Here is a 25759-nt window from a genome sequence, read left to right as displayed (position 1 = left end):
TTTTGTAAGTAATCAGCTACTGATCTTGATCATGCTGGATAAAGAGCAGTTCTGACTGTATTTGAAGGTATTGATGAAGTTTGGGGTCTAGCCTCTTGGACTTTAGAGTTTATTTTCTGAACTTCAGCTCAGTTTAGCAAATATTATTTGTTCTATGTGAACTGCTTTACTTGCGGGACATACATGATCTTTGCCTTCAGTAAGTTCAGCCTTTAAGGGGGAAATAATTATGTAAACTAATAACTGTAATATAATGTGAAAGTAGTATAGGCATTTATAAAGTGTTATGGGAATAAAGATAACAATTCAGCATTGGAAAATGGAAGTATAGTTTGATCAGAGAAGAGGTCATATTTGAATTTGACCTTAAAAGATGGAATAGGAATTTACTAGGTGGGAAGAGGATGGAAGAATATTTCTAGCAGAAGACAAAATTACAGGGATATAAGGGTATTGAATATGTTGGAGAATGAGCAAGTAATGTTGCAGGTAAGTAGAACATGGGGAATAACTAGAAATGAGGCTTGAGAAACAGACTAGACCTGGGTTAATGAAAGCTTTGCAAGCTGGGCTGTCAGGGTAAGATTTTATTCTGTGGTCAATAGTGAGCCAGCAGGATAGTGTGGAACGATGTGGAATATTGACAGGAGATCCTTGAGTCTGGGAAACATTTTTAAGGGGCCATTAAAGCAATTTGGATGAGAAATAATGAGAGCTTCGAGTAGGTAGTAGGGGGGTAGAATAGATAAAGGGGATGTTTTAGACAGAATATTCAAGGACTGATTTGGGGGGTGAGGTAGAAAGAGCAGGCAGGGATGAGTTAAAATTGAGGACCTTAAGCAGTAGTATGGTATTAATCAAGAAAATAAAAGCTGGAGAACAGGCAGTATTTTTTTATTGTTTTGTTTGGTGGAGAGTGAAGCAATGAGGGAAAGACTAGTTTTAGCTCTTTTAAAGTTTTGTTAGGGTGTGGCTCCACCACTTAGTTGTGTGTCATTGTTTTAATTGTTACAGTATAAATAAAACTTCCTTTTAAAATCTTGTTTCAGTAGCTATCTACTTTGTGTTTTCATGCTTTCAAAGATGATTAATTCAATGTCTGTGATATCTGTATTGGCTATCTCTGTGTTAATCAGAAGTATAAAATGTTAATTTAATGGGCACCTGTTAAGTGCCAGACTATGCTGTATTCACATTATCTCGCATAATTTTCACAACTCTGAGATAGGCATTTTTATCCCTTACTTTGCATGTGGAGAAGAAATAAAAGGAGCTTAAGTATTGTACACAGGATTACATTGCTAGTAGATAACGGAGCCAAATTTTGAACATAGGTTTTTCTGACTCTCAGAGCCCATGAAAGTGCTTGCTAGTCTTAGAGTAGCTCTAGTCTGAGTCTAGAACATGGGGTGCTAACTGGGGAAATAGTAGGAGATGAAAGAAAAATAAGTAGATTGGGGCCATATTTTGGAGGACGTTAAAGAAGATCAAACTCAATAATAAAGATTGAAGGGTGCTATTGAAGATGCTTAGGCCTAAAATGAGAGGAATAGAGTTGGTAGGGTGGCTAAGGAGTCAATGTTTAAGGACTTATAAATTGGGGATTGGTCATTTGGTTAAATTAATTTCATTTTGAATCCTTTTAACATCACAAATATAAAAATTTTAAGATACTGTAATTTTGAATAATGGCATGAAAATTACAATAGAAGGGGCACACATGAAGATGAACTTTCTTATACTATTAACAATAGGCTCCTTTCTATGGTTATGACAAACTAAACATAAAAATTCTTGTTCCTTTTGGCCCCAGGGATTATCTCAAAGGTTTGTTCTTAGTTTCATAATAAATAGATTATTCTTTTGGTTCAGGGTATGCTTATTTTGAAAGGGTGAGAAAGTCCTAAGGGCTTTAATTATAAATTCTGGATGTCAAAAAGACTTCAAAATTGTACTTAAATAACATTAAATCTTTCAGAAAATACAATAGGGTTTTTGTTGCCTTTTAATACTTGACTAAAGGCAGGTCAGCATCTGAGCTAAACCAGCAACCAGATAAGGGGGCAAATGACTGTTACAGAAAATTATCTTGTATTCTTTTTTCTTCAAGACTGTTATACCAACCTGATTCATTATGGCATGAATGAGACTTGCTTCATCTGAAAAGTTTTTAAAATAGTACTTTACTTTTTTAAAAAAACTTTTATTTTTTTTCTTCTTTTTAAAGGAAGCAATTTGTATTATTTATGATTATAAATTTGTATCTATTATATTGCTATTACCTTGGCTTTCTAAATGAAGAAATGAAATAAATTGGTTATTTTAGTTTTCTTGGAATTGATTATAAAGTTTTTAATAAGCATAAAAGAAAGTTGTATACAGCTAAATTTCACTTAGGATTCAATTTTACCTATTCTGGGTTCTACTTAATAGAAAATTTAAATCGATAGTACACTGTCTAGCTTGCTGATAAATTTTTCTTTAACTGTTCTAAATGTTCTATTAGAGTTCAGTATAGGATATCAGTTTGATTACCTCTATTTCTCAGATTTATAACCAAAAGAAACCAAGATAATTTTTTCCCTGTACTTTATATCTGCTTGCTTTGCCGTTTTGTAGAATTCAATTGTGTAATTATAAAGATCATTTTAATTAAATCTGTAATTATAAAGGTAATTATAAACATTAGCATTGGTTTATTTATTTTTTCCTTTTGTGGTAATTCTACAAGTATTTCTTGAGCTTTTACCAGATGGGAAGTTCCTTTTTTTTTTTTTTTTTTAAATAGACCTTATGTTTTAGAGCAGTTTTAGAGTCATAGCAAAATTCAGTGGAGTTCCCATATACCACCTGCCCCACACATGCACAGGCTTCCTTGCTATCAACATCCCCCCACCAGAGTGGTAAATTCGTTATAATCAATGAGCCTACATTGACATATCATTATTGCTCAAAGACCATAGTTTATATGAGAGTTTACTCTTCATGTTGTACATTTTATGGGTTTGGACAAATATATAATGACATGTATCCACCATTATGGTATTGTACAGAATAGTTTCGCTGCCCTAAAATTCCTCCGTGCTCTGCCTGTTTGCCCCTCTTCCTCCCCTAATTTCTGGCAACCATTGATCTTTTTCTGTCTTTTAGATTTACCTTTTTTAGACGGTCACATAGTTGGAATCATAGTATGTAGCCTTCTCAAATTGGCTTCTTTGACTTAGCAGTAATATGTGTTTATGGTTCCTCCTTGTCTTTGCATGATTTGATAGCTCATTTGGTTTTATTGCTGAGTAATATTTCATTGTCTGGATGTTCCACAATTTATCCATTATCCTATTGAAGGACATCTTGGTTGCTTCCATGCCTTGACAGTTATGAATAAAGCTGCTATAAACATTTGTGTACAGGTTTTTGTGTGGACATAGTTTTCAGTTCCTTTGGATTAATACCAAGGAGTGTGATTGTTGGATAAAATGGTAAGAGTATGTTTAATATTGTAAGAAACAAAATGTCTTCCAAAGTGTTGTGTCGTTTTGCATTCCTGCTGCAGTGAATGAGAGTTCTTGTTCCTCCACATCCATGTCAGCATTTTATGTCAGTGTATTGGATTTTGGTCATTTTAATGGGTATGTACTGGAAATTTTTTATTGAAGTGTTGGGAATAATAAAGATGAATCAGACCTAGAATCTGCCCTCAATGAACATTAGGTCAAATAGATACGTACATCGAAAATAATTTTGTGGGGTAGAAAGTGGATAAGTGCCACCAGTATGATATTAAGCTATGTATTGTGGGCATTCAGGGATGGAGAGATTGTACCGGCAAAGTGAGTTATAAAGAAGAGCTGGTGATTAAACTGGATGTAGAAGGGTGGGCCAGATATGGATATCCACAGTTCTGGGTTGAGGTTGGTTCTAAGATATGGGTTCTCTGGGAGCAGTATGATCACAAGTATGGAGGTAGGAAAGTGCGGAGCCTGTACAGGTGCAGAGGAAGAGCTGAACTGTGCTACCAGTGTTTTTCAGGCATTGAGAGAAATAATACAACTAATGTTGTAGATAAAAGTTCAGGCTTTAGAATCAGATAGCCTGTGTTAAAATCCTGGTTACAACATTTACTGGCTATATAACTTGGATGTAGTTATTTAATGTCTTTAAACCTTATCTATAAAATGTGAATAATAGAAGTACCTATCTCATAAGGTAATTGGGAGGATTACATGATATAATTAGGCCAGATGCTGGACATGGTGCCTGTGATACGTACTTTTGTAGATACTTGATACAACGCACAGTGTAGAGTGTATTCTTCAAGCAAAATTTTGAAGAGATCACTTCAAGCAAACAAATGAAGCAAAGCCTCTCTGGTTGGAATTGCTTAGTCTTTCTTTCCATTGGTTCTTGAAGAGGCTCCAAGGATTCTTCAGGACTCACAGAGAGGGAAAAGCAATGTAAGATAAAATTGGATTTTCATTTTTCAAGGCATTGTGGCTGCAGAAGCAATGAGTGAACTAAGTGACTGAATGACATCAGAAATTTGTTTTAGTAGGGTTAATTGGTAGCTGATTCAATTAAAGGGAAGGACAGTTTATTCCTTTAATAAATACTTCTTCAGCAACTAGCACAGTGCTAGACATTATTTAATTCATGAAGCAAGGATACTTTCAGTTCTTCCCTGTTGTCACTTGATCATATAGTGTCCTGTATTATTACTTCAGTTTATGTGTTTAGAGGTGATCTCCCTAATGAGAGATCTTTAGTCTTTGAAAATAGGAAATATTTTGTATGCTCAGCACCGTAGTGTTGGGAACGGAATAGATAATCATTGAATTCTCCTTTCCTCACTTCTTTTCCTTATGTCTGGATGATACAGAGATTGTATGGTCTTTTAGTGCAAGATAAAGTGTAAGTAAAGAATGCTGTGTATGTGTATACATATTATATGAAGTAGAAAGAGATTTTTATATGAGCTGTAAATAATGTTTTCAACATTTATAAGAGAGGGAAGTTCTTTCTAGTTAGGGATGTCAGGGAGAACTTCATAGAAAAGGTAGTTTTTGGGTAGATATTTAAAAATTGGGTTTAGGGGCCCCTGGGTGGCTCAGTCATTAAACGTCTGCCTTCGGCTCAGGGCGTGATCCTGGCGTTGTGGGATCGAGCCCCGCTTCGGGCTCCTCGCTGGGAGCCTGCTTCTTCCTCTCCCACTCCCCCTGCTTGTGTTCCCTTTCTCGCTGGCTGTCTCTCTCGCTGTCAAATAAATAAATAAAATCTTAAATAAATAAATAAATAAATGTTCTTTCAAAAAATAAAAATTGGGTTTAATTTCAGTAGTAAGAATGGGGATCAGGCATTCTAGGCAGAATGGTGTGATCAAAGGAACTGGAACAGGAAATGTAGGGGACATTTGGGAAATGCAGACTGCTTTCAAGAGAGGTCTTTATTAAAAAGAGAGAAAAATAGTTATAGCCAGATTGTGAAGGGTTCTGAATTCTAAGGTTTGATATTTTTTCTAGTAAAAGGGGGAAAGGCAGAAGGGATGAGAGGACTGTGTATGGGATGGTAGAGGTGCAAGGTAATTAGAGGTGTGCTTCAGAAATATTAGTGTGACAGCATTGTATATTATGGATTGGGTTAGAGTGTAGGGTCATCTCCTTCCTGGAGATAGGAAGTTAAGTCAGAGATTATTATAAATGATCCTGGGAGAAATACGATCTGGCTTGGTATATTGTCAGGGCACTTTGAGAATAAGGGCAGCTTTAAAGAGATTTTGGTGGTAGAATCGTTGGATTTGGCTACTGCTACTTGTAGAATGCAAAGGAGAGTGGGTCAAATGAATCAAGTATTAAATCTTGGTGTCTTAGCATGGTAATCATTAACAGATAAAGGTTTTACAAGGAAGAACACGTTTGGAGATAATTATGTGTTTGGCTTTCTGAAATGCACTTTGAGATAGTGTCAGCTTTTCCTGGCATTTATTTGGTTGAAACTATGGGAAGTGATGAGATTGCCCAAAAAATAGAGAGGGTAGGAAAGAGGGCAAAAGCCAGAACCATACAGATTACTTAGAGACTAAGAAGAGTCAGAGATGGAAACAGGAAGGAGTAGTTGGAGTAGTAGGACACAGATCAGGAGAATGTATTAAATTAGTCAAGAGAAGTAAGTGCCTAAGGGAAAGTAAGTGATCCCTATTGTTAAGTGGGTATAGATACTGAGGATGGTAGAGTTTGTAAAAGATTATTGGATTTGGTGGCTCAATAGATCACCTGTTAAATATAAGGAGTAAAGTGTGAGTGATTGGCAAAGATAGCAGAATCACACTCCATTAACAAGTGTATCACAGTTGACTTTTTAAGGGCAGTTGCTAGTTTTGAGCTTCCTTCTTTGTTTTGTGTTGGGGCCAGAGTGCGATTTATGGTGAATGCCTAGAATTTCATACTAGCCAGATACCCTGGTTTACCACTTATTACTATTTTCTTTTCTACTTTGTGGTAAAAAAGCTGGAGAGGTAGCTAGAGGGCTATTGTTTCTCAATTTCTCATTTCTCCCAGAGTTTTAAAATTGCATATAATAGAATTGATGATTGCTTTTGTTTTTTCTTTTCTTTTTTTTTTTTTTTAAAGATTTTATTTATCTATTTGACAGAGATAGAGACAGCCAGCGAGAGAGGGAACACAAGCAGGGGGAGTGGGAGAGGAAGAAGCAGGCTCATAGCGGAGGAGCCTGATGTGGGGCTCGATCCCATAACGCCGGGATCACGCCCTGAGCTGAAGGCAGACGCTTAACCGCTGTGCCACCCAGGCGCCCCTGCTTTTGTTTTTTTCTACATACCTAAGCGAGCCTGGATTTTTAACAGTGATTATGATAAGTTGATATTCTGAAATCCTTTGGCCTTTTGAGGAGATAAAAATGAAATAATGGATGAGATTGGTCTTTAGAGTATGTTTGATACCTTATTCAACAATATAGGTAACCCTATGTTGGGCGCCCAATATTACTTTTCAATTCTTATAAGCCTCTATAATCCCAAAATCTAGGAACTATTTAATTTTGTCTGTCTGGCTTATTTTACTTGGTGTAATACTTTCCAGGTCCGTTCATGTTGTTGCAAGTGCCAAGATCTCATCTTTTTCATGGCTAATATTCCATTGTATGTATATATACCACATCTTCTCTAGTTATTTCTTTATTGATGGACATGTGAATTGCCTCCATATCTTGGCTATTGTAAATGATGCTGCAGTAAACATAGGGGTGCATATATCCTTTTGAATTAGTGCTTTTGTTTTCTTTGGTAAATACCTAGTAGTGAAATTACTTGGATCATATGGTATTTCTACCTTTTCTTGTTTGAAGAACCTTCATATTGTTTTCTGCAGTTAACTATATTAATTTACATTCCCACCAACAGTGTATGAGGGTTCATTTTTTTCTGCATCTTTGGCAACACTTGCTATCTCTTTTTTGATTTTAGCCATTCTTACAGGTGTAAAGTCATATCTCATTGTGGTGTAGATTTGCATTTTCCTGATGGTTAGTGATATTGAGCATCTTTTCATGTATTTGTTGGCCACTTTTTGTCTTCTTTGGAAAACTGTTTATTCAGGTCCTCTGCTTTTTAATTGGATTATTTGTGTTTTTGGTGTTGAGTTGTATCAGTTCTTTGTAAATTATATATATTAACCCCTTATCAGATATATCATTTGCAGATATGTTCTCTCATTCAGCGGGTTGCCTTTTTGTTTTGTTGATGGTTTTCTTCACTGTGCAAAAAGCTTTTTATTTTGATGTAGTCTCAATAGTATATTTTGGCTTTTGTTTCCCTTGCCTTAGAAGACATACCATATGATTTCACTTTTATGTGTAATCTAAAAAACAAACAAATGAATAACCAAAGTAGAATCAGACCTATAAATATAGAGAATAAACTGAACATTGCCAGTGGGGAGGGGGTGAGAGGATGCATTACATGGGTGAAGGGAAGTAGGAGATACAGGCTATGAGTTATGGAATGAATAAGTCACAGGGATATAAGGTATGGCATAGGGAATATAGTCAGTGGTGTGTAATAGGGTTGTATGGTAACAGATGGTAACTACACTTGTGGTGAGCATAGCATAACCTATAGTTGCTGACTCACTATGTTGTACACCTGAAACTAATGTAACATTGTGTGGCAACTATACTCAAATAAAAAAAGCAAGGAGAGCAAGTAAAAGAAAAAAGTCTAGGAACTATTTGAGATGGTTGTTGAGGGAAGGAGTGAGATGGGGAAGGAATTTGTAAAAGTATGGCTTAGAGCATAGTTATTTAGGGTAGATCAAACCTGTTCATAGGACAAGCAAGAAGTAAGGATAAGTAATTGGAGAAGGGATAGAATGGCTGATAATGGATGGACAAGGATTACAGAAGAAGCCAAGCGAGGTCTGAATTGAATTATGGAATAGAAGAGTCTTAATGATGTGGATTTTTCTTTAGACAGGCTGATGCAAACAGGATAGGTTAGTTGGTACTTTATAATATGAATTTGTATATACCAAAAGAGGTGCTTTGGTTGTTATTCAGAGTATCATGGTGACTGATGTAAACTTAGAGTAAGGCATTATTTTGAGTTGGAATTCTATAAAAATTATGAAATTATTAAAAAATTAATTAAAAATTATAAAAAATTCTAACTCATTGAAAATTTATCACTTTTTTGAACATACCTCAGTGGCTTCTTATTATGAAATTATTTTAGTTATCTTAAGTTTGGGTGCCAGTTTATCCCTTACATTCCTAGTTAAGCTATGCTCTATTTCATACTCTAGATCTAGACTATATGGGAAATAATTCAGGCTTGTGTGCAGCCATGTTGGAGACCGTTGGAATGTGAATAAAACTTATTTTTGTGGGGACGCTTGGGTGGCTCAGTTCTTTAAGTGTCTGCCTTCGGCTCGGGTCGTGATTCCAGGGTCCTGGGATTGAGCCCTGTGTCAGGCTCCCTGCTCAGTGGGGAGTCAGCTTTTCCCTCTGCCCTTCCCCCTGCTTGTGCTCTCTCTCTCTCTCTCCCCCTTTCTCTCTCTCAAATAAATAAAATCTTAAAACTTGTTTTTGTTTGCTGTAAATTATACAAATATATAATAATTTTTTATTCTTTTGGATAATTTTTCTATTTGTGGAGCACAGATTCTTTTCAGTATTGATTCTGACCAGTGTAGTAGATCCCAGACTTGCTCTTTTTACTTAACAAATCTAAGTAATCTTTTATATGCTTTTAAAGTTAGACTGGGGCCTATAAAAATCAAATCTAATATGATTATGGCAAGCATATACCTTAGGTTTTCTGGGGTGATTCAGAGATTTAGGTATTCTGCATGATAGTCTGACAGTCTTAGAGTTGGCTTTGAAAACATAGTTGCTGAACTAGAATTAGCCTCTAAAATAGATAGTAGGTAAAAGGACATAAAAAGAGCTGTAAGTAATAATCTGATGAATTAAGTCACTGTGATGAATTTTTTTTATTATCTACTCAAGATCTATATTAAAACAATATTTCATGTCATTGTTTCCTTTCTGATGCAGTTTTCAATTTGACCAACAATGTGGATTTGGACAACACCAAAAAGAAAATGGAGATGTACCAAAAGGAAAACAAAGATGTCATTCAGAAAAATAAGTTAAAGCTGGTTGGTTGCTAAGTATTTTCTTCTTTTGTGTTAGAAATTAATACTTCCATATGATCCCTGAAAAGCTGTCTTTTCCTAAAATGAGTTAAATTTACAAAGAATTAGCTGAAATCCAGACCGGAAATACTGTATATGTATATAGGCACGTAGACAGGAGGCACACTGTAGCTATAACAACTTTGATGGCATTACTAAAATATATTCTATAAAGGAACAATTGTGTGCATGCAGAGATTTGTCTTAGCTTATACAATTTAGCTGTCGTGTCTTTAATACTTGCCTTTCTAGTTTTGGAGGAAAGCAGAGGTACTTATTTTTGAGGTACTTTATCAGGAATTTGTGATTGTTGGTCAAAATGATACAAGTCATATCTGGATCACATACCTTGTGTTTTCATTTTGTGTTTAGAAGGACTTTCTCCTTATAGTCTTTTTTTTTTTTTTTTTTAAGATTTTATTTATTTATTCGACAGAGATAGAGACAGCCAGCGAGAGAGGGAACACAAGCAGGGGGAGTGGGAGAGGAAGAAGCAGGCTCATAGCGGAAGAGCCTGATGTGGGGCTCGATCCCAGAACGCCGGGATCACGCCCTGAGCCGAAGGCAGACGCTTAACCGCTGTGCCACCCAGGCGCCCCTTTCTCCTTATAGTCTTAGGAGTGTTTCATTTAGGTACTTCTTCCTTGCCAGAAAGCTCTCAAGGAATTGACTACATTTTCGTTCCGTTCATACCCAGCCTAACTTCCCTAGAAAGGTGTCTCATTTCTGAGAGGATCAGGGTGCCATAAAAATGACTTTCTTTGCCCAGTAGCCTTCTCTGGGTACATTAGAAAATACATGCAAAATAGGTATGCCTAGGTAACTTGTTGATTAGCCCCATTTAACTCGTTAATGGAAGGATGTTCCTTTCAAGTGAATACTTTTTTCATTTAGCATTTTAAGCTAGGAAGTACTGAGAGTTGCTCTGAAAGAATAATCTAATTTCAGGCTGGTTATTTATTTTAAGGCAGAAATTTCTAATTATCTGAAAACTTTATAATGATAGGTTATTGAATAAAACAAATACTTTATTTCAGTGAGAATGTTTGAACTGCTTTTATTCTTTTTATTCTATTAATATTTAATACCTCACCATGTTTTTTTTTTTAAAAGATGTTATTTATTTATTTATTTAACACAGATAGAGACAGCCAGCAAGAGAGGGAACACAAGCAGGGGGGAGTGGGAGAGGAAGAAGCAGGCTCATAGCGGAGGAGCCTGATGTGGGGCTCGATCCCATAACGCCGGGATCACGCCCTGAGCCGAAGGCAGACGCTTAACCGCTGTGCCACCCAGGCGCCCCAATACCTCACCATGTTTTAACTAAGTGATTTGGTCAGTAATTCATTAACATTTATTAACTAATTCTGTGCAGAATATTATACCTTCTAATGATACTGACCTGGGTATTTGGTATTGGCATAAACATACAGACATAGGACCACATTTTTTAAGACGGTGCTAGTTGGTATATATCAGTAGCTGTGGTATCACTGAGTAGAGCCCAGCTCTCTTGTGGCCCATGGAGCATGGACTAACTTAACATGGTTGATGTCTTTTTACTAATCTTAAGATAGCAACTTGCTTTTCATGTCTCTGTGAATGTTGAAGTCTCCCTGTTCTAAAAACATCAAAGTTATATCAAAGAAGAAAAGAAAAAAAGTCTTTTGCATGATTAGTCACATAAAGCGACCCATTTCTGACGTAGAGAAACTATTACTGAGTTGTCTGCTAAGGAGATCTTATTTGTTTCATGGAGCTGGTAACTGTCATCAATCAGTGTGAGCATGGAGAAACTGAATATGATCTAACGTTCAAGTAGAGTCTTAGTGAAGATTAGCTTAATATTTATTCTATTCTATTCTTATTTATTATTTAATTGAACTACAGTTAACACAAATTGTTACAGGAGTTTCAGGTGTACAATATAGTGATTCAACAAGCGTATGCAATATGCTATGCTCGTCACGAGTGTAGCTATCTTCTGTCACCATACAACACTATTATAATACCACTGACTTTATTCTCTATGCTGTACCTTTTATCTTTTAGTTTATTCATTCCATAACTGGAAGCTTGTATCTCCTACTCCCCTTCACCCATTTTGCCTGTCCCCCTACCCCTTTCCCCACTGGCAACCACCAGTTCGTTCTTTGTATTTATGGGTCTGTTTCTGCTTTTTGTTTGTTTGTTTATTCGTTTGTTTTATTTTTTAGGTTTCACATGTAAGTGAAATCATATGGTATTTGTCTTTCTTTGACTTCTGACTTATTTCATTTAGTATAGTACCCTCTGGGTCCATCTGTGTTGCTGCAAATGGCAAGATCTCATCCTTTCTTTATGGCTGAGTAATATTCCTGTGTGTGTGTGGTGGGGAGGGGCAGGGTGTGTGTGTATACTACATCTTTTTCATCCATTCAGCCGTCAGTGGACACTTGGGTTGCTCCCTTATCTTGGCTATTCTAAATAATGCTGCAATAAATATAGGGGTGCACATAATCTTTTTGAATTATTGTTTCATTTTTTTGGGGTAAATATCAAGCAGTGGAATTACTGGACCATATGATATTTTATTTTTAATATTTTGAGGAACTTCCATATTGTTTTCCACAGTAGCTATACCAATTTACATTGCCACCAGTAGTGCACAAGAGTTCCTTTTCCTCCACATCCTGGCCAACACTTGTTATTTAAAATCAGCTTAATTTTTATTTTCAATTCTCTAGATTCTCATGAGCAGCAGAGATTGCTGTATAGAATGTCTATCAGTTTAGCAAAATAAAAAAATCAGTTCAATAACATTTGTTGACCATCTGCTAAGCATATTGCACAGGAAGATGAATAAGAAGCCAGGTAATTTCAATGTAATGTCATAAGCATTTGGAAAGTGCTGCGTGCTTGTTATAGGAGTATGGAGGAGGGATACCTAATCCATTCTGAGAATATTGGGAAAGGCATTCCAGGTGAGATGATGCCTGAATGGGAGCCTTAAAGGACAAGTAGAACTTAACAAGGTGAAGAAGATGGGACAAGGGTAGAAATAGGGGTTCCGCACAAGAACATTCCAGGCAGAAAGAAATCATAAGCAAAGGCAAGAAGGCACGGGCAATCACAGAGAGTTCTGAGAGGTTTTAGTAGTTTTATATTGCTGAAGTTCAATAGAGGGAGAGTTGAAGTTGGAGAAGTAGAAAGGGCATAGGTCACATAAGGAAATTTATTATGAAAAGTAATTTGGGCTTACATAGACCAATTGTTTGTGTGTGTGTGTGTGTGTGTGTGTGTGTGTGTGTGTGTTTAGAGGGAGAGAGAGAAAGTGGCAGGAGGGGCAGAGGGAGTGGGAGAGAGAGAATCCTAAGCAGGTTCCACACCCAATGCAGAGCCTGACCATGGGGCTTGATCCAACAACCCTGAGATCATGACTGAAATCAAGGGTCGGACATTTAACTGACTGAGTCACCCAGGTGTCCCAGTTGTTTTTATCTTTTAATAGGTGAACCTTTCTTCAAATGAAAGCTTGCTCGGAATACTTTTGTTAAAGTGATAATGGGAAGAGGGGTAGGCTGAATTTTCATCTGCTCAATCTCTTCTGTAGTGTACCTTAGGCATCTTGCTAGGGAGTTCCAAGATTCCTTGGAGTAATGTTATAAAAATGTGGCTGTGGATGATTGTTATTGAAGGGTTTGAAACCAAGCGGTAATAAGATATTGTCTGTGTTAGAATAAATGTAGTGGTTTGGTGGAGGTTGAATTTGAGAGAATCAAGCTTCGAGTTTGGGAAACCAATGGGAAGTTATTGCAGTCACGTTGGTGAATTTAGTGGTGACTTAAACAAGAAATGGAGAGGTGAGGATGAATTGGAGAGATAGTTTGAGTTTAAAATAGCAAGTCCTACTGATGGATTAGGAGTGGGAGGTGAAGGCAAGGGAGGTTGATTGGGTAAGGTAGTATCATTAGGAAGAACACAGAGACCTTTAGTTTTCAACCTGCTTCCCTTCTCTCAGTCCAAAACCTTCTTCATTGTCCCCACAGTGTTTCATTTTTAATGATGGCTGTTTTCCCAGTTATTCAGTCAGCTATCTAGCTAATCAATATTTATTGAGGCCTACTATGTCCAAGATACTTGCATATTTTATTTCAGTTAGAAAATTGAGGCTACCAGTTTCTCATTGTTAAAAATGATAGACTGTTGGTCTGAATCTCATTTGGCCTGTTGGCAGTGTTTGGTGTAGCCTTCTCCCTTGATACCAAAACCCTCCTCCTTAACTTCTGTGGGGCCACTCCATTCTCCTCCTCATCCTGCTGCTCTCACCTTCCCCTTTCATCTAGCTTTCCTTTCTGACTCTAAAACATGGTTCCTTTCAGTGCTTATCTTTATGAGTTAACCCTTTATACTAATTACTCTTCAAATGTTTCTGCAACACATTGTTTTTCTCCTGAGCTCCTAGAATTATACTATGTGATACATACATATATCTATAAACAGTTAATAGACATTTATTTCTTGATGTATCATAGGCACTTAATTCAGCATTCCAGAATGAATTTTTATTTTTTATTATTTATTTATTTTTAAAAGATTTTATTTATTTATTTGATAGAGAGAGAGACAGCCAGGGAGAGAGGGAACACAAGCAGGGGAGTGGGGGAGGAAGAAGCAGGCTCCCAGCGGAGGAGCCTGATGTGAGCCTTGATCCCAGAACGCCGGGATCATGCCCTGAGCCGAAGGCAGACGCTTAACGACTGAGCCACCCAGGCGCCCCCAGAATGAATTTTTAAATCTTTACCATTTGTTTCTACTATTATGTTCTTTATCCAAGTGTTCAAACCATATCTGGTCTGTCTTCCTATACTGTTGAGAGTCTCTCCTCATCGTTTTTCAAATCTGGTTCCCCCTCCATTTCTATTATTATTACCTTATTTAGGCCTCTCATCATTTGTTATTTGGGTTATTGAAATGTTCTAACTGGTTTTCCTGTCTTCAGTCGTGGCCTGATTGATCTGTACACTTTACTGCTTCTAGTTGTCTTTCTGAAGTTATCCCTCAAATTTCCTTAATGTCTTCCTGATTGTCTTAGTATGGCTCAGATTGCCTTAGTATGGTATGAGGACCCTCCATGATCTGCCTTGTGTTTGCCTTTTCAGTTTTATCTAGAATTTTTCCCCACACCCATACTTCATGACTTGGCCATACCACACATTCCAGCTTTATTCCTGTCTTTGCACCTTTGTTTTCTGTGCCTGAAATGCTGTTCCACTCTCCAGTGGGGGCAAATACCTACTGTTTGAAGTCTTAGCTCAACCTCTTAGGTTTCCTAGGGCTGCTGTAACAAATTACTAAAAATTGGGTCACTTATAACAACAGGAATTTATTATAGTTGTAGAGTCTAGAAGTCCGAAATTAAGGTGTGATCAAGGTCATGCTTTCTCTAAATTCTCTAGGGAAGAATCCTTCCTTGCCTCTTCTAGCGTCTGGTGGTTTTCAGCAACCTTCAGTGCCATGCTCATCTGTACCTTTGTCTTCATATGGCCTTCTCCTGTGTCTGTGTCTACGTTTCTAGTATGACCCCATCTTAACTTCATTACATCTGCAAAGACCTTATTTCCAAATAAGGTCACATTTATAGGTACCAGGGGTTAAGACTTCAACATATATTTTGGGGGGATACATTTAACCCACAATACTCTGTATGAAATCTTTTCTTTGGGTGTGCTTTATCACTGCAAGGAGAGTTTACCACTCTATCAATTCTGTTTTCACTGTACCCTCTTTAACACTTGTTACACTTCATTGATTATGTGTCACTGTTTTACTATAAGGCTCATCTTTTTCTGCTTATATGCTTCAAATCAAGTAGTTTACTTTTCCAGCTTTCATATCTCAGCCCCTAACTTTTTACATTTATTCCTACTAATCCTTCTAGATCAAATTTGAATTCTCTTCTCCACCAGGGGCCTGAGTTAGAGTAGCAGCCTTGCCAATAGAGAAGGAAAAGTTTGTAAAATCATAGGGAGAGATGCCATTAGGATGTAGCAACTGATTTAATTTAAGGGGAACGGGGGTGGGGGGCAGAGAGGGAGTAACAGAGGTGAATTTATGGTTTCAGATGGAGTTGACTGAGACGTAGGTGTGCACTTAGTGGACGTAAGGAGTATAGGAGTATGATCAGCTTTGGGAGACCAGATGCTAAACTTAATTTTGGATTTAGTAGTGAGTTTGAATTGTAGGTGAAACATCTTTTTGTTCGAGAACTTTATCTAACGTGTAAATTTGAAAAAAAAATCTGATAGAGGGTTTTAAATATTATTTATATAAAATATATTTTTTTCTCTGAGGTCTTTGTTATTCATATATTATATTCATGATGCTCAGACCTATTATGTTCTCTTCCTCCATTCTGTATTTACTTGAGGTGCCATAATTTTTCAGTGTTCTGTCAAATTAAAAAAAAAAAGAGCTTTAAAATAAAGCCATTTAGATTTTACTGTATTTTTCATTCATAAGAATTAAAGAGCAAAGACTAGGTATACTGTTGTTTTTAAGTATGACTTAGAGTTGGAGTAAATTTCAGAGTCTGGAATTATTTGATATTTCTGAGGATTTCCATAAAAGGAGAATGAGTAGAACCATGGTTCATTCTGTTTACATATTAGCTTTGAATTTTGAATTTTTCATTGCACAGATTTATATGCTTATGTTAAAAAATAACTTCAGTTTTTTACAACTTCTCTTAAATGAATACTATTTGGAACTCTAGCATCATGAAGACTTATTTCAGCTTGGGAAAAAACTCAGTACAGTGATAACTTTTCATTATCTGGAGTGTTCTGGAAATTGTTTCTATTAAATAAGCCAGTCTTTTCAATGGAGTGTTTCAATTATTAGCTCTGTATAAATTATTTCTGTGTTGTTTTTGTTGGGTTTTTGGTTTTGTTTTTCTTGCTAAATCTTCTAAAATGAATGACTTGAAACTATCTGTAATAATTATAAATAAATAAATCCATTGCTATACAGATTTCCTGCTGAGCACAGTGTACTTGTTTAGGTGTTTGTTTAATGGTAGGTGTCATTCTCTTTGATAGTACCATGTCCACATGAAGTAAAATGAACTCTAGTTCCTTCGGAGTAAAAATGGTGCTCTATTAAACTGTAAGTGACTAGTGTGTTTTATGCTTCCAAAAAAAAAGTGTCAGAGTGTAGTTAGGATTGATTTTGGTTACCAAATTTATTCCATGCTGTATATAAATATTTGTTTTAGACTCGGGAACAGGAGGAATTGGAAGAAGCTTTAGAGGTAGAAAGACAGGAAAATGAACAAAGAAGACTGTTTATACAAAAAGAAGAACAACTGCAGCAGATTCTAAAAAGGAAGAATAAGCAGGCTTTTTTAGATGAACTGGTATGTATTAATGCTAAGTGCATTCAGAGTTTATCTTTCCTATTTATTTTGCTGGATAATGGCATTTAAATGGCATTTCTACTGTATACTCAATGCTGGTGTATTCAACTTCTGTTCCTTCATTTAAAAAAAACAGCCTTTCAATATCCGTTTTATTTTCAGATGAAAGAGCAATATAACTGATGTAAGATAGTGTACTATTAATAGGTTATTTATGTGTTTTTAAGCTTACTGACTAAAACTCATTGTTTTCAGAGCAATTTTCTCCTAATTAATACTGGCTTTCTTATAACTAGCTCATTTCAAGTGTTTTGGCTTCATGGTGAAATTTATAGTGATTCTACTTCTCTGTGAGAACTGTGTTTCATATTTTTGCATGAGAAAAAAATATATTTGAAAGAAATGGCAGTGTTTTGTGAGTTATTTGTGTTTCCCAATAGTTAGCTCCCCAAGTATTCACCATTGTTAGATAACAGCAGTAATAATAACTGAGGTTTATGAAGTGTTCCATAGATTTGACAATATATTATTTGATGCTTATGAGCTGAGGTGATACTGATAAAATCACAGTAGAAGTGGTCCTGTCCAGAAGAGTCTATTTGCATTCTTCCCTTTCCTTTTCTGTCCACGTAATTAATTTATATGTGGTGTTAGCATACTTTAATTCATTGGTTTTGTTGTTATGGTGTTTGTTACTCTATAATTGGGTAAGTGTGTGTGTGTGTATTTTTCTGCTGTTCTTTTGGCCAAAAGTCAGCTAACCAGGAATAAAAAGAGAAAACAAGGTAATTAAATTAGAAGTAGGTGAGAGAGTAAAGGAAAAGTGAGAGTAAGGACATTAATGAGGCTTAGATAGAAAATGCTTATCATAAACCCTATCTGCTTTGTGTAAGTGGAATATAAATTGGGTTTTAAAAATGAAGACAGTAGCATATAAAATAGAGTATGGTATTTTCCTTAGCAATTTCCATTAATTTTTCTTGAAACTATTAAGTGTCAGTTGTGGCTTTTAACAGTTGAAATGATACATGTGTTTCACATTTTTTGTTGACATTATCTTGTGAGAAATTAAGAACTTTAAAGAATGAATTAGTAAACATTGATGTTAAAATTATTTTATTGAAAGTTTCTTTCCCCCATTATTTTACACAAAGAGGAACACACTTTCCTTGGTAACCCTTCTCCTTTGTTCAATTAATTGAATTAATTCCAAATATAGAACTTAGATATGAAATGAAAATACAGTTTAACATTAAAAATATTTCATCTAATGTAGTTTTTAGATTTAATTTTGAGGTTAGCTAGCTTTGCATAGCAATTACTCTTGGATATTTTTTTAGCCCTCAAAGTAATAAGTTTTGCTGCCTCATTGAGCTGCTGCTATTGGCATGAAGCTCCCGTTTAATTCAGTGGGGCATGAAGCAAGTTGTGAAACTGCCAATGTTGTACGTTGTGTATAATCTGGAGTTAATATTGGTTTTTGTGAGCTCCCCCCCCCCCCGCAACTTCCTGTTTTCTTCACCTGCAAGTCATTAGTGCACATACTTTCTTCACTATTTAGATCATGTAACATGGTGGTTAAATAATCCTTAGCAATTTACTGTACTCATTAGAACAATTAATTACAGCAGATTGTTTTAGAATATCAGTACGTTTTGAATTTCTGGTTTCCTATTTATTTCTTAAAAATTCTGTTGTTTTAATTTTTTAATATTCATTAATTTTTTTGTTAAAATATGACCATATGTTTTAGTGCTTATTGACTAATTGAAAGTATTTATGAAATTTCTTTTTATCTTCCTGAATCCCTAATAAGTAAAAAAAAATATTCTATTTCTTTTTCTATGTTTGTTCATGTATTAGATTCTATAAAAAAGATAATATTGGCATTTGTGAATATGTCTGGACGCTTAAATCTTAGAATTATTCTCTGGATCTAATTTAGGCAACAAGTATTACTTAGTAGAATTTTTTTCTCCTGTTTTTGGGTTTGGTTTTGTGCTAATGGTCACTTTTTAACCTTTAAAAAGCATTATATTATACTGTATATGACAGGATTTTAATGTTATGGTCTTAATGTTTATGACTTAGCATTTACCATAATGTTGCCTAAAAAGTCCATTTATTTAATCCTAACTGTAAATTCAATTTTTTTAACAGTTTGGAAAAAGAATTTTAAACAGGTTCTGACTTATTAAATCTTTTTATATTCCTATTTGAAAATTCTCTTCAGTTATGTCTTAAATTTTGTTAAGGGTTAATATTGTTGTCAAATGTAGTAGCTGATTTTTATTAGAAATATTGTTTGCCAGATGGCTTGCTTAAAGTCAGTTAAAATAATCTTTAAAAAATGGCCATTATAAAGTTTTTAATGAGTATTACAGGCAGTCTTATTAAAATTTCTTTAAATATTAAACAGTATACCTTCAGGCAATTAATGTAGTTTAGAGAACCTTTCAAGATAGACTGGAAAGCTAAGAAAAATTAAATAACTTACAAGGCTGAATCTGCATTTTATGTATTCCTGAAAGCATGTATGTTCCCATAGTTTATTTTACTCTGTAGATTTTTGTTGTTAGAGCTCCTGCTTAATTCTAATTTAACATTCACAGGGATTTTCAGGCTTCAGAGTTTTGAATGCTAAAATGGAATAAAGCAGATTGAAGTAAATTGTATGCCTTAATGTCAAAATTAGTTTTAGATTCCTAGAACGTTTAATTTTTATTAAATTTTAGCTGTATTACCAAGACATTTTAATATTCAGGTCCTTTTATGTGAAAGCAAAACCAGGATTAAAACAGGCCAAAGTATTGATTAACAACCTTTTTGAAGTAACCGCATTGTCTTGCTTTTAGGCAAGGACTTTCACTTATTAGAGTAAATACCAGGTATGGAAGAGCATTTGAATTCACTTAGAGTGTAAGTTGAGAAGGAATGCCAAGAAATTTATTTTTTTTCTGTTAGTTTTTACATATGAAAAGATAGTAATGGGTTTTAAAAGGTATTTTGGGCCATAGCCCATTTAAAATTTTACATTTTATTATAAAATTCTTTTTTTTTCACATTTTATTTAAAGTTCTGTTTTAAAAAAAAGTCTTTATTTATTTGAGAAAGTAAGCGAGCAGGGGTGGGGTGGGGGTAGGAGCAGAGGGAAAGGGACAAGCAGACTCCTCACTGAGCATGGAGCCTGATGTGGGGCTCAGTCTCATGACCCTGAGGTCTGACCTGGGCTGAAATCAGGAGTTGGACACCCGACCAACTGAGCCACCCAGGTGCCGCTTTTCTGTAAAATTCTTAATGGAAATCTAGAATAGCTGCAGAAATTCACAGTAGTACTGTTACTAATGCAGAATTAATGCTTTATTGTAGAATATGAAAGGTATTCAAGTATATTCTCATAGTATGTTTCACTCATTCTCCTTCCTTATTACTAAAGGTCCCAAGGCTCTATTTTATAAATAAAATTTGTGTTCTTTCAAATAAAAAATTTTAATCTTTGTAAATTGCTCTTGCAAAGCACTTCTGTTACCAAGTCTTTAGGTACAAATTTATTCTAGGACTATTCTGTTGAAATAAATTGCTTGTTATTTGAATTACTTCTGTACTGTAGCCTTAAAACAGTTCCTTTAAATATGTTAATTAACTAGATTTGTGGCTTAAAAATATTCTTAAGTTGTTAGATTTGGAAAGAAAATTAGATTCTACTATGTTTTTACTTTCATACTATGAGATGTTAAGCAATATAATGTTTTTAAGGATTAAATTCTGTAGGGTTTTTAAAGATTAAATAAATGAACTTTTGAGGCAATATTATGGTAAATGCTAAGCCATAAGCACTCTAGTTATTATTTTAAAAATCTGTAGGCTATTTGAAGAATATGTGTGTTTTTGTAGGTAGCCTTGGTATAGGAGATAGAAATGTGTTTGTAACCTTCAGTTTTGTTTACACATATAAAGTACTGTGTTTGTATGTATGATCTCCTTCCTTCTGCATGTGTTTCTATGTTCTTATTTAACTGAAAACTCAGAAGAGAAGAGGTTTGGATACTTTTAGTTTAGACCTTAGTTCCACAGCAGTTTAAACGTGTAAGAGAACTTTATGTTAAACAGGATAAATAAGGCTACATATAAGAATTAGTAATTTGCTTGTTATTAATATGTATGTGTGCAGATTTGTGTAAATAGTAGCCCTGATTTAGTATCAATATATTAGAAATATTTACTATCATTTTGTTAATCAAGAAAATCTAGACTTAATTTCTAAAAATAAGTCTATAAAGGAGAAAATAAATATATTTTTGGTTGTACTTAACAGTTGTTCCATTTTGCAAAACAGAACAAGGATCATTTCCAAACGGCCTCAGGTGAAATCTAATGGGAAACAATTGCAGACTGGTCTGAATTCACTGGTAGAAGAATGTCTTAGATAAACATCTGATCTAAGTTATAGTACTTTGTATTACTTTTTGTGATTAGCTTTTAGTTTTTTTTAGTTTAATAAATATGTTTGGCTTTGCTAGATGAAATAAGACCCTATTATATTTTCTTTAATGTGGATTTTATAAAAATACTTTTTTGCAGGTTATGTTGATTTATGAATCTCAAACAGCCTTTTCTTATTATGGAATGTTAAAATTTTTTGTGAAGTGTTTTCCGTAAAGTGAATATTTAGGTTGACATCAAATGCTTATGAAAAGGCATAATTTAAAATAAAAGACTCGTTGCTCATTAGTTTTTCCTTTTAACTTTCATATTGCACTTTTACTTTTCTTACAGGAGAGTTCTGATCTCCCTGTTGCTCTACTTTTGGCTCAGCATAAGGATAGATCTACCCAGTTGGAAATGCAACTTGAGAAACCTAAACCTATAAAACCAGTGACATTTTCCACAGGCATCAAAATGGTAAGCTGTATTTTAATTGCTTGTTTGAAGAATGTATTTCAAGGATTGCAGTTGATAACTTTATATTGATTTCTACAGTTAAATTGGTAGGTTCATATGTTTAAGAACAGTATCTGAGCTAGGCTAGACATGTAGAAACATGAATACATGCAGTGTATGGGGAAAGTGAAAAGTAATAAATAATTTTCAAAGTATACAACACAATTTTGTTGTACATGATATTGGGTTTGTATGTTTTTTTCTTATTCTACATAAATTTTTAAGCTTGTAGTGTAGAAAAACATTCTTTCTTTTCTTTTTTTTTTAAAAGATTTTATTTATTTATTTGACAGAGATAGAGACAGCCAGCGAGAGAGGGAACTAAGCAGGGGGAGTGGGAGAGGAAGAAGCAGGCTCATAGTGGAGGAGCCTGATGTGGGGCTCGATCCCATAACGCCAGGATCACGCCCTGAGCCGAAGGCAGACGCTTAACTGCTGTGCCACCCAGGCGCCCCTAGAAAAACATTCTTAAAAGAAAATGCAGACTTCTGGTTTCTGGTATGGCATATAAGAAGCTTGGATATTGCCATCTCATTCTAACGAGTAAAAGCTAAGCATATTGAAAAATCAACAACTTTTCTTAGATCCATAAATGAAGAGAGGTCACAAGGCAAACCACTGCCCTCAAAATTGGAGAGATCGGTAGAGAATACAGTGAATCACAACTTAACCAGAGTAGCAACCTTGCCAGGAACTAGTGCTGGTATAGGTAAATCTGATTATAGTTGACAAATTGCTGAAGGCTCAGTGTGGACAGCTTTAAGAGTTCAGAACTCTGTAGGGGAACCAGTTATTGAGGGCCCCTGCACTTTCGTGAGTTTCACTTCTTGCATCTCTATCAGGTTCTCTTAGTGAATATTAGAGAAAAATCCCCTCTTGCTTTTAGCAGAGAAAAGGGAAAAGGAATAATTTTGAAATATACCAGAGCATTTTGTTCTTCTTAATAAGGCCTACCCTCAGGAGAAACTATTTCATCAGAGCCTAACCGACTGGAGTTTATGAGAACCTGCCTGATGTAGGAGAAGGGAAATACTGAATTCCAGCTGCTCAAGCCTTCTGTATGGGAGAAGGGAAACAACATAACTTCAGCCTACTCTAACCATTCTGCCCTCCCTAAGGGGTGGTGGGATGGATTGAGAAGCACTTGTGAAGTTCATAGTCTAGAAGCACAGGCTCTTTAAAGGACTGAGACCTGATCATAGAACTATAAAATGCTCTGCCACCCCCCACACCTCACCACACATTGCTAAAGGCCTGTTTATAGCAGTGCCTTTTCCCTAGTCCATTATGCCTTGGTTGTCAAGAAAAAATTTATAAAACATACGAAAAGGCAGAAAATACAGTTGGAAGAGACAGAGCAAGCATCAGAACCAGGCTTAGATATGGCAGAGGTGTTGGAATGATCAGGCTGGAATATAAAACAATTGTGATTAATAGGCTAAAGGTGCTAATGGATAAAGTAGACAACATATAAGAAAAAGTAGGCAATGGTAAGGAGAAGGATGGAAATTCTGAGAAAGAACCAAAAAGAAATGCTAGAGAAAAGAACGCTAATAGAAATGAGGAATAGCTTTGATGGGCTCATTAGTAGACTAGGCACCCTGATGAAAGAATCTTTGAGCAAGAGGATACATCAATACACTCCTTGAAAACTGAAAACCAAAGAGAAAAAGACCAGGGGGGAAAAAAAACAGAAACAAACAGCAGAACAGAATATCCAAGGACTGTGGGATGACTATAAAAGGTGTAACACATGCATAATGGAAATACCAGAAAGAGAATGAGAGAAAGGCACAGAATATTTGAAACAATAACAACTGAGAATTTCCCCCAAATTAACATCAAATACCAAACCAAAGATTCAGAAAGCTCGGAGAACACTAAGTAGGATAAATGTCAAAAGAACTACACCTAGGTATATCATTTGATTTTGGCTTGGATCATGATTTCAGGATTCTGGGATTGAGCCCCACGTTGGGCTCCATGCTCACAGGAGAGTCTCTTCTGCTCAAGGATTCTCTCTTTCCCTCTGCCCCTCCTTCTGCTCCTGCGTGCTGCTCTCTCTCTTTCTAAAATTAAGAAGTGAAGGAGAAATAAAAGATTATCAAAGGAGTTTTTTGCTAGGAGACCTTACTTGCAAGAAATGTTAAAAGACGTTCTTTTAGAGCCAAGGAAAATGATATAGGCAGAAACTCAGATCTAAATAAAGGAAGAGCATCAGAGAAGAGTGAAGGTAAAAGAAAAACTTACTTTTTGTTCTTAATCTAACAGATAAGTTTAATAACAATACTGTATTTGAATATGTTTGCTTATGTGTGTGTTTAGACACACATACCCCCTTATATATAAGTAAAGTGAAAGACAGTGATGATGCAAGATATAGGAGGAAGCAGTCAGAACTATCTTATTATTATGAGGTACTCATACTACCCATGTTTTTTCCCCTAACTGCCCATTCAGCTACTGTTTTTTTTTTTGAAAAAATATTTTATTTATGTATTTTTTGTGAGAGAGAGAGAGAGAGAGAGAGAGTTCGTGCGCGCGTGGGCACACAAGCAGAGGGGAGGGGTAGAGAGAGAAGTAGACTCGATCCCAGGACCCTGGGATCATGACCTGAGTCGAAAGAAGACACTTAACCAACTGAGCCACCCAGGCACCCAGCTACTGGTTTTTGATTTTTAAAATTGCCTACCTTCTTTGTCATATGTGTGCCACGTATTAGACTATAACATCTTGAGGGCAGAGGCTGCATATTTTAACTTCGTTTTATATGATTATGAATATGTGGGTGTTTGAATAATATAAAATATCCCTGATCGATTTTAAAGTTACAAATTTAGGAAGTATTAACACTTTTCATATAATGTAAAGAAAAAAATTACTCATTAAGGAATTATAAAAGCTTTTGAATTAAGAGACAGTGTGTAGAAAAGAAAATAGGCAGGGAAAGACAGGTACAAGGGCATTAAACTTCAGCTTCACCACTTACTAGATGTCTGTGCATGGGTAAGATATTTCTTTATTCTTTCTGGGTTTGTTTCCTCATTGGTACAGTTGAGATAATTTTCACTTTATATGATTGTTTGAAGGATTAAAATGTATATATAAAATGTTAACCAAGTGCATCTTTAATGTTATCAGTAATTTTTTTTTTTAAGAGGGGGAGAAAGAGAGAGAGAGGGGAGGGGGGAGGGGCAGAGAGAGAGAAAGAATCTTAAGCAGGCTCCATGCCCAGTTCAGAGCCTGATGCCGAGCTTGATCTCATGACTCTGAGATCATGACCTGAGCCAAAACCAAGGGTCAGCTGCTTAACCAACTGCACCACCCAGGTGCCCCATCAGTAATGTTTATTGGTATTATTATAGTTAAATATCTAAGTGAATTACATAATGATTTTTTTACACTGTATAATTACGTAATAACATATTTCTAAGATTCTTGAATTTGGGGATATTTTATGATAAATTTGTCATTTCGATACTTCTATAAATCTGTGGTAGTGCTGTGACCATAGTGTTTTAAAGTTTTTTAAAAATTTATTTTTTGGGGCGCCTGGGTGGCACAGTGGTTAAGCGCCTGCCTTCAGCTCAGGGCGTGATCCCAGCGTTCTGGGATCGAGCCCCACATCAGGCTCCTCCGCTAGGAGCCTGCTTCTTCCTCTCCCACTCCCCCTGCTTGTGTTCCCTCTCTCGCTGGCTGTCTCTATCTCTGTCAAATA

General features: G+C 35.6%; 1 protein-coding gene across 3 annotated transcripts in view; it reads left to right on the top strand.

Moving 5' to 3' along the window:
• The window catches only part of MNAT1 (MNAT1 component of CDK activating kinase), a 197496-nt gene that overhangs the window by 61124 nt on the left and 110613 nt on the right, over positions 1 to 25759 (top strand). For all 3 annotated transcript variants that reach the window (XM_026480428.4, XM_026480429.3, XM_048219939.2), the window contains exons 4-6: positions 9565 to 9668; positions 16960 to 17100; positions 21877 to 22002. In XM_026480428.4, coding sequence (XP_026336213.1) covers positions 9565 to 9668; positions 16960 to 17100; positions 21877 to 22002 — 371 coding nt within the window. The remainder of the gene's footprint in view (positions 1 to 9564; positions 9669 to 16959; positions 17101 to 21876; positions 22003 to 25759) is intronic.

This window comes from Ursus arctos, unplaced genomic scaffold, assembly GCF_023065955.2.
Source record: "Ursus arctos isolate Adak ecotype North America unplaced genomic scaffold, UrsArc2.0 scaffold_25, whole genome shotgun sequence".
NCBI lineage: Eukaryota > Metazoa > Chordata > Mammalia > Carnivora > Ursidae > Ursus > Ursus arctos.
The sequence above is the reverse complement of the archived record's forward strand: the minus strand, read 5'-3'. Positions and strand labels throughout refer to the sequence as shown.